At 55.1% G+C, this 9,583-nt stretch overlaps 1 protein-coding gene across 1 annotated transcript in view; it reads left to right on the top strand.

Moving 5' to 3' along the window:
• PDGFA (platelet-derived growth factor alpha polypeptide) overlaps nucleotides 1-8,660 on the top strand; it is a 15,894-nt gene extending 7,234 nt beyond the window's left edge. The window contains exons 4-5 of the mRNA XM_011956993.1: nucleotides 4,710-4,836; nucleotides 7,372-8,660. Coding sequence (XP_011812383.1) covers nucleotides 4,710-4,836; nucleotides 7,372-7,382 — 138 coding nt within the window. The 3' untranslated portion in view covers nucleotides 7,383-8,660. The remainder of the gene's footprint in view (nucleotides 1-4,709; nucleotides 4,837-7,371) is intronic.
• The last annotated feature ends 923 nt before the right edge of the window (nucleotides 8,661-9,583 follow it).

Genomic DNA, 9,583 nt, shown 5'->3' with positions numbered 1-9,583 from the left:
AACTCCTGACCTTAGGTAATCTGCCCGCCTCGGCCTCCCAAAGTGCTGGGATTACAGGCGTGGGCCACTACGCCCGGCTGGGATCCTCATGACCCAAGTCAGCATCTGGATCGAGTGACATTCTGAGTCTCTGTTGAGAGACCCCCAGGTTGGGCTGTGGGGCGATGGGGCCAGGGCTCTGCTCTTTTGGAGTTTAGACTTCCTTTCTGTGAAAGAGGTGAGAAGGAGTGCAGGCTAGGAATGGAGATTCAACACTGTGTGACCCTGGGCAAGGGGCTTCCCTTGTCTGTGCTGTGTGTTCTCATCTCTAAAATGGACCACAATGGCGTCCTCACAGGGTGGCTGTGAGGGTTACAGTGATGGGCGTGTGCGGTCCAGTCAGGTGTCTTTCATGGCTGATACTCTGTCTTGAAGCTTTGAAAGGGTCAGGACATAACCTGGAGTGGGGGTGGGGTCCCCTGCAGGGAGTGACTGTCCCAAGCCCTCCTCAGGGGGTATCTGCAGCCTCTGGGCTTTGTAGCAGCAGGGACTCGGCATCCCAGGTCTAGAGGGGTGACAGCGTCCCTGCGTTATAGTCTCGGGTGAGTTCGCGCCGGGAGTGTTGCGGTGGGGCGGCTTACAATGCAGGTGAACTCAGCTGTGGGGAATTGGAATGTCTGGTGTGCTAAGGTGCAGCCCACATCTCTGGGACGGAAAAAGGGGAGGGACATGGAGACCCCCCACCCCCATCACTTGGGCTCCCGTTTGGGGTCTGGGGGCCGGGCCACCTACCGTGGGAGTCCTGAGGACATCGTAGTCTCTGTTCTTTGGACTTGGCCTTCTTTTATGGAGGAGGTTTTTGTGAGAATCCGATATTCATTTTGTGTTCTTGGGAGAAAAATGCAGCTATTTCCTGGCCAGACAGAGGTGATGGAACAGCCCAGAATCCTGGCATACTCAGAAACAGGTGCAATCGTAAATCGCTGTTTGTTTTTGTTTGATAAAAATGGGCTTGTCTGAGGAGACAGTGGGTTCCCAGACGAGCGGCCGTGCCGTGTGCCTTTCGCACGGTGCCCAGAGGGGCGGCATTTCTGCTGTGTCCTGGGAGCCCACATACCCGCGGCGGCTGGCTATCTTGAGTGGATGAGAGTGAGCCTGCCCCTCGCCTGGGCATCTGGTGTCTGGCCAGATGGGCCTGCGGTCTCTGCCGAGCCAGGCCCTGGTATCTGCCCTGCCGAGGGAACTAGGTGAGGCTGCTTGTTGACCAAAGAGGCTGTGCCACCCGGAGGGTCAGGGCCAGGAGCAGAACAGGGCGCCCTGCCGGAGCCCATCCCCACAAACCCAGATTTCAGAGCCCACCTGCCCCATGCCTCACTTGGCTGCCCCTGCAGAGGCTGAGGGTGGATGGGAGCAGCAGAGTAGGGGTGCTTCGAGCCCGGGAGGTGGCGGGATGTGAGGCTGGTGCTGTTCCACCTGCTGGGACCTGTGTCCAGGGCCTCCAGGGGAGGGGAGGAAGGAGCTCGGCCCCTGGTGAGGCAGGAGGGGGCTGGGTCTGGTTTTGTGCACTGGGATCCCTCGTTACTTACTACCTGGCAGTTCTTGATTCAGGGAGGGCTAAGGATACGCTTGGAGGGCTGGGGGTGGCTGAGGTCCCAGGCGGCCCTGCCGCTCCTCTTGAGGCTTTGCTGCAGTTCATCCTCAGGCTGGGCCTCTCCCACCCCAGGCCCTTAATAGGAGCGTGACTCTAGACCCACTCTCTGCCTGTGGTGGGTGGGGGGTGGTACTGTGCTGAGCTTGGGGACCAGGGGGCGGGTTGGTTTCGAGGCTCTGTGTTAGAATAGATGCCAGTGGCAGCCCACTCCTGAAGGTTGGCTTTGTCCTCAGTTCTGGGGGCTTCTGCGTGTGCAGCCTCATTTATTCCTCAACCCCTGAGGGGGTGTGATCGGCTTCCCTTTTACAGATGGGAGGTGGAAGTGTGTGCACAGCTGCGGAAGCCTCTCTCTGGAGGATTTTGTCCTGGGGAAAGGGGCAGATTGCCGCGGGAGTTGGGGGACTGGTCTGAGGCCTCCCGAACGGAACGGAGCCCCATCCAGGAAGCGGCGGTGTCCCGGCCGCTTTCTCTCACGCTTTGTGACGTAGCGAAACCTCCCAGGCCAGGTCCTGTTTCTGAGCTGGCTCCTGACCCCAGGCGTCCCACGCCCTGCACCTGTTGAGCTCATACTTGGCTGTCTGTTCATGCCCCAGGCAGGCCAGACCACTTCACACGCCTGCAGGCACCCTTTGCACTGTGGGTTAACCATTAACTCAGCCTGGGACAAGCCTGGTCCCCAGTGCCTTAGGGCCCGGCTTACCTTCGGAGCCTGCCTGGTCCCAGGGTGCAGAGCTGACCTTCTGCCTGGGGGTCCTGCTGATGCCCAGTCTCCAGAGTCCCCCACCCCGCCCCCTGAAGAAGGTTGGGAAACATTCCCCTCCTCCCTCCTTTTCCCTCCTGACCGCCTGGGAGGCAGGGCCACTGGGCTGGGGGCATCTGACCTTGTGCTGAGGTCTCCTCATTCACCCAGCAGTGTGCATTCCCCTACGCCCCTGTGCTCAGGAGGTGACCCGGCCTCTGTTTCCTTTCTAGCCTCAGTTTCCCCATGAACCGTGAGGGGTGAAGTGGGGGCTGTTCTTGGACTTAGACCCTGTATGCGGCAGGGCTGGTTCCGTGGGCACAGATGGGGCGCCTGCTGGGTGCTCAGCTCCCCAGGGCCTGGGAGGGCAGGAAGGTGGTGGCTGTTCCTTGGCATGTGCCCCAGGGGGCAGGTGGGACAGCCTAGCAGTGAGGGACAGGTTTAGTTAGGGCTTGCCTGTGCCTCAGTTTCTTATTCTATGAATGGAGGTGCCAGTCGTGCCTCCTTATAGGGTGGTCGGGAGGATGACATGAGTGCTGGGGTTTGGGCTGGGAGAGCCGGTGCTCGACTCACGCGGTCCCTGGCCGTGCATTAGGGGTCTGTTGATGCCAGGCGTGTGTGTAGTAAGATTCCCATAACGGGGCCCATGTGTACATTATGCCTGCGTGAATGTGTGTGGGGGGTGGAGTTGCCTCCCCATGACAGGGCATGTGTGTACATTATACAGGTGTGTGTGTGGGGTGGAGTTCTGTTCCCATGACGGGGCTTGTGTGTGCATTATGCATGTGTGCGTGTGTGTGTGTGTGTTTCTTGCCTCCCTTGTTGAATGCCTGAAGCTCCCCTCTCTGGCCTGGACTGGGCCATTGTCTGCCTTCAGCTCCTCCGGGAAGGGGCTGTGGAGGCAGGACCCCTATGTTGTAGAACCACAACATACTGCCTGGAGAATTAAGGGCAGGTGTGGCTCGCAGACAGGCAGAGTCCAGTCTGAAGAGGGACACCCGGCTGAGGTCTGGTTCGTTTTTGAGCTGCCTGTGCCTGACAGCCACAGCCCGCCAGCCTGTGCTCCTCCCGGCTCATCTTGTGGAGGCTCGATGATGGCCCAGGGTTCCTGGCCCTGGTTTCCGAGGTCAGGCCTCTCTGAGCCCAAGGAGAGCCTCGGACCTGGGGGAGCCATGAGGGGACCCCGGTTGTGGGTCTGCTGGCCCTGCTGCCTGGGGGCTGGCAGGGAGGTGGGGCCCTCATCAGGCCAGCAGCTGGGATTATCATCTGGACTCTCAAGTCCACAACAACCTCGGGCTAGGATACAGCCACGAACCCCCCATTCCTAGGCCATGGCTTTAAATTTTTTTTTTAATTAATAGAGATAGAGTCTTGGTGTATCGCCCAGGCTGGAGTGCAGTGGTATGATCACAGCTCACTGCAGCCTCAAACTCCTGGTCTCAAGTGATCCTCCAACCTCAGCCTCCTGAGTAGGCTGGGACTACAGGTGCCACCATGGCTCGCTAATTTTTAAATTGTTTTTAGAGACAGGCTCTTACTATGTTGCCCAGGCTGGTCCTGAACCCGTGGAGTTAAGTGATCCTCCTGCCTTGACCTTCCAAAGTGCTGGGATTACAGGCGTGAGCCACCATGCTCAGCCTGGCTTTTAAAATGTATTTAATAACAACATGATCATTTGAAAACATTTTCCAGCTGCACATCCACACACAAGCAAACACTTTTCCTGGCCACCTGCACCCCAGAACCCCCAAGCTCCCACACCTTAGCAGTGTGCATCCTTCAGACCCCCCCAGGCACACGTGAACCTTTGGGTTTATTTTAAACAAAAATAGGATGAATCTACAAAATGCCATGCTCCAACGCCAGGCTCTCGCTTGAAATTCCAGCACTTTGGGAGGCTGAGGCAGGAGGATCACCTGAGTCCAGGAGTTCAACATCAACCTCGGCAACATAGCGAGATCTCATCTCTACCAGAAAAACAAAAAAATTTAAAATTAGCTGGGCATGGTGGCCCGCGTTTACAGGTGGGAGGCCGAGGTGGAAGGATCATTTGAGCCCAAGAGTGCAAGGCTGCAGAGAGCTATGATTGGCCTGGGTGACAGGGTGAGACCCTACTCAAAAACACTAAAACACACACACACAAAACGGCACTGCAGCTTGTAGGTTTTTCACCTGGTACTCCTACACTCCCCCCCACAAGGTAGCGTTCCTGGGAGGAGGTCAGAGGTCAGAGGTCAGGCTGCTCTCTCCTCCCTCCCAGCCTGTCCCTGGCTCCCAGCACGTCGTGATGTCTGAAGCTCCATGCAGGCATTCATGGCTGGGCTGTGTTCTGTCGGGCAGGTGGCCAAGGTGGAATACGTCAGGAAGAAACCAAAATTAAAAGAAGTCCAGGTGAGGTTAGAGGAGCATTTGGAGTGCGCCTGCGCAACCACCAGCCTGAATCCGGATTATCGGGAAGAGGACACGGGTGAGTGGCTGCCTTTGTTGGCATTGGTATTCGAGAACAGATCCTCGGAGCCTTGCTTTTGGGGTGTCAGGTGGCCCCCTGGAGCGCGATGCTCACTACTGTGTGCATCTGGGCTGCTGTTGAAGGACTTGTTGGCCTGCTCCTGGGCCAAATGCCTGTTGAGGAGGCAGCTCCCATGCCTGCAGGTGTCCGGTGGGGAGGGCAGCCCAAGCCGCGGCACTGACAGGGGAGGAGGTTCAGGCCTCACTGAGAGGGGCTGGGAGTGCATGAGATGCCCAACTCATCAGTGGACCACGGGGCTGAGATGAGAAGAATCTGAAGAAGGGCCCCTGCCGGGATGGGCGGGAGGAGCAGGTTCAAGGACTACAGCTGCCCTGGCTGGCTGGGGTCTCTCCTTCACCCCACCGGGCGGACTCCACCCGGGAGCAGAATGACCTCTGTGCCCTGCTGTGTCTGGGCCCTGGGAGCACGAGGGGACTCAGAAGTTTCTCCATGCCAGGGTGCTGGCCTTCTCTTCTGGAAAGATAAACACTGTAGGTATTTGGTGCTTCAGTTCTTCACCCCGACGGCCATCCCTTGGCCCACTCACCGCCGTGCCCTTTTGTTAACAGGAAGGCCTAGGGAGTCAGGTAAAAAACGGAAAAGAAAAAGGTTAAAACCCACCTAAAGCAGCCAATCAGGTAGGACCTGTCCGCCGGACACGCTGAGTCCTGCAGGGCGGGGAAGTGCAACCAACTGATCGCACCAGCAAATCACGCTTCCTGGCTCGCCGGGTGCGGCGGGGACGTGGCCCTGATTGGCCTTCATGGTGTCTGCTCGGCTTGGGTCTCCTTGCTCCCCGTCTGCTCCTGCCTCGCAGTACGCCCTGGCCCGCGGCTCACTCCCACTCTGGGAGCCTGCCTCCAGCTTTGTCCTTCTCTTTGTCGTTGATTGGGGACACAGGAGCATTGCACATGAACAGAATGTGTTGGGCGACCTGAGCAGCGGTGGGGCAGCTCTGACCGCCTGACCACTCTGGGATCACCCACCCCATTTGACAGATGAAAAAACTGAGGCTTAACGGAGATTACAGATAAGGACTGTTGGAGGCTGAATATATCTGGAAATCCTTTATAAACGCGCAGGGCTGTTGGCTCCTGTGCTGGAAATTGCATTTGGCTCCTAGTGACGCCAGACAGCACAGGGATTGAGATAAGGTCGAGCTTTATGACTTTCATCTAAAGGTGGGATTGCAGAGCAGGGAGGGTAGTCTTGAGGTATCATCAGGGTCTCCCTTCTGTCTGGCTAGTGGCATCCATCTGCAGTTGCCTCATGGCCCAAGGTGGCTGCGAAAGCTCCAGAAACCACATCTGTGCTCCAGGCTGGAAGAAGGAGTGAGGGGGGAAAAGGGCAAAATAACACCCTTAGAGAGCGATCCTGGAAATTCCACCCAGCGACTTTTGTGTTTTTCTCAGCTGCCATCCCTCCACTGCAAGGGAGCTTGGGAAATGTCTCCTAGCAACACACGTCACTTCCCAGATGGAAATGGGACCTAGGCAGTCGCTGTCATCACGGAGGAGGCAGTTTCAAGCCTTCCTGGTCCTTGGCATTGGCCCGCCTGGCTTGGGAAAGTTGGAGCCCTGTCTGGCCTGGTTCCTCCTTCTGGCACGTGGGACTCCATGGCGGCCAAAACAAATAGTTTCTTTAGAAGAGAGGAGGCTCTCAGAGATAGGGTGTCTGAGAACCCTGGCTCCTGTTTGCAATGTGGGACTTGGGCCTGCGGGTGAGGCCCATTCATGAGGAGCCTCTTGGGAGGAAAGTATCCACTTGGGCGGGTCTTTGAAGTAGTCCAGGACTGTTGGTCAGCCAGCCTTGGCTTCATTTGCCCAAAGTGTGGTGTGATGGGTGGTTTCGTGCCTGCCTGCAGGTCCCGTTTCTACAGAGCGTTAGGCTCTGGCCTCCATGGGCCTGCTGGTGACAGACCCCATGGTGAGAGGCTGGCACTCCTGTTGTCCCATGCCTGGCTGGCACTCATGCTCAGCCTATAGGTGGCCCAAGTGTTGGAGTGTGCGAAGGAGCAGCGACGTAGGATGTGGAAGAGTTGTTCTTAAAGAATCAGCATAGGTCTGCCTAGCTGCAGACTCTTCTGTCTGGCTGGTGGCCTCCATTCTCAGGATTGTCTCATGGGCCAAGGTGGCTGCCAGAGCTCCAGAAATCACATCTAAGCCCTAGGCTGGAAGAAAGGAAGGCAGGGAGAAGGGCAAATGAACCATTCTTGGCCTCAGTTTCCCCCATCTGTACAATGGAAGAATGGGGCTTGGTCTCTAGACATGTCCTGTGAGATGCTGGGAGCCTAATCCCAATTCCTGTCAGGGTACTGCAACATGGCTAATGTGGCAAATGTGATTCTGGAAATTTCATGAAAACTTGAAATCCGTGTGTACCCCTGATTGGGTTAAATGTTTTCACCCTGTTTGCTTCCTATGCAGTGATGTGTGTGCTGGATGGTTCACTTGGTCGGTGGTCTCAGTGTCTGTCTTTCCCTTCTCCCTGCAGATGTGAGGTGAGGATGAGCCGCAGCCCTTTCCTGGGACATGGATGTACATGGCGTGTTACATTCCTGAACCTACTATGTACGGTGCTTTATTGCCAGTGTGCGGTCTTTGTTCTCCTCCGTGAAAAACTGTGTCCGAGAACACTCGGGAGAACAAAGAGACAGTGCACATTTGTTTAATGTGACATCAAAGCAAGTATTGTAGCACTCGGTGAAGCAGTAAGAAGCTTCCTTGTCAAAAAGAGAGAGAGAGAGAGAGAGAGAGAGAAAACAAAACCACAAAACATGACAAAAACAAAACGGACTCACAAAAATATCTAAACTCGACGAGATGGAGGGTCGCTCCCGTGGGATGGAAGTGCAGAGGTCTCAGCAGACTGGATTTCTGTCCGGGTGGTCACAGGTGCTTTTTTGCCGAGGATGCAGAGCCTGCTTTGGGAACGACTCCAGAGGGGTGCTGGCGGGCTCTGCAGGGGCACGCAGGAAGCAGGAATGTCTTGGAAACCGCCACGCGAACTTTAGAAACCACACCTCCTCGCTGTAGTATTTAAGCCCATACAGAAACCTTCCTGAGAGCCTTAAGTGGAATTTGTTTTTTTTTGTTTTTTTTTTTAACACCATAAAGTGATTATTAAGCTTTCCTTTTTACTCTTTGGCTAGCTTTTTTTTTTTTTTTTTTTTTTTAATTATCTCTTGGATGACATTTACACCGATAACACACAGGCTGCTGTAACTGTCAGGACAGTGCGACGGTATTTTTCCTAGCAAGATGCAAACTAATGAGATGTATTAAAATAAACATGGTATACCTACCTATGCATCATTTCCTAAATGTTTCTGGCTTTGTGTTTCTCCCTTACCCTGCTTTATTTTTTAATTTAAGCCATTTTGAAAGAACTATGCGTCAACCAATCGTATGCCGTCCCTGCGGCACCTGCCCCAGAGCCCCTGTTTGTGGCTGAGTGACACCTTGTTCCCCGCAGTGTACACCTAGAATGCTGTGTTCCCGCGCGGCACATGAGATGCATTGCCGCTTCTATCTGTGTTGTCGATGTGCCCTGGTGCCGTGGTGGCGGTCACTCCCTTTGCTGCCAGTGTTTGGACAGAACCCAAATTCTTTATTTTTGGTAAGATATTGTGCTTTACGTGTATTAACAGAAATGTGTGTGTGTGGTTTTTTTTTTGTAAAGGTGAAGTTTGTATGTTTACCTAATATTACCTGTTTTATATACCTGAGAGCCTGCTATGTTCTTTTTTTGTTGATCCAAAATTAAAAAAACCACCAACAAAACCCATGGACGTGAGAAGCGTTTTGTGGTACGTTTTTCTAGCACTGATTCTAGACCCTGGTTGCCAGGTCATGCGGTATTTTGTTGGGTGGAAACGGAGGTCAAAGCTTTCTGGGTGGGGTCCCCGGAACTGCCTCCATGGTTTAGCACCTACGGGGGTTAGGCCAAGGGCATCCTCCAGGCTCCACTCCCTGGAGTGGATGAGGAGTGTCAGAGTAGCCAGAAGACCACGAAGAGTTTCATCCAAGAAGGGAGCCCACCTGACCTGGTGTGTCCACGTGCAGCGCCCACCATACCTTGCCCGGGCTGGCCCCTCCACCACCTCCAGGCCCACGAGACAAACCATCGAGGTCGCTTTCAATCTTGACCCCACGTTCTCCGTGGACCATCTGTGGACTGGCGGCTGGCTGGCATCTGTTGTCCATGTGCTGATGGAAGGTTCTTATGAAGGATTGTCTTCAACAGCTTATCTTCGTGGTGCTGTTTTCAGCCTCATCAGGGCAGCCTGGAGGCTGGAGGGGAAGTGCAGGGCCAGGTGGTTGCAACCTGGTTCCTGTTCTTTGGACGCCTGCTGGGGCCCTGCCTGGGCCTGTGGGCTGCTGTCCAGCTCTGCACTGGTTACAGCACCTTGCCCAGGAATGTGCATTGGATGTGACGTGTAACAATGTAACATATATTTGTTTCCGTGAGATGCTGGTGACAATGCTCCGTTTTTCTTTTTTGTGTAAAATCGTCTGGTGTAACACCGTGTCCATTAAAGTGATGGGGCAGAAAAGCCAGGTGTGCTGTTGGGGAAGAGGGAATTCCGTAAGAATTCCATAGGTCTCGAGCCCAGGGGTGGCCGAGGTAGCAGTAGAGGTGGGAACTCAGGCCTCCTTCCTTCTCTCCCTCCTTCTGTCCTTCCCTCCCTCACTCCCTCCTTTCG

The sequence above is a fragment of the Colobus angolensis genome, unplaced genomic scaffold, assembly GCF_000951035.1.
Source record: "Colobus angolensis palliatus isolate OR3802 unplaced genomic scaffold, Cang.pa_1.0 Scaffold43, whole genome shotgun sequence".
Classification (NCBI taxonomy): Eukaryota; Metazoa; Chordata; class Mammalia; order Primates; family Cercopithecidae; genus Colobus; species Colobus angolensis.
Note: the sequence above shows the minus strand (reverse complement) of the source record. Positions and strands in the feature narration are given on the sequence as shown.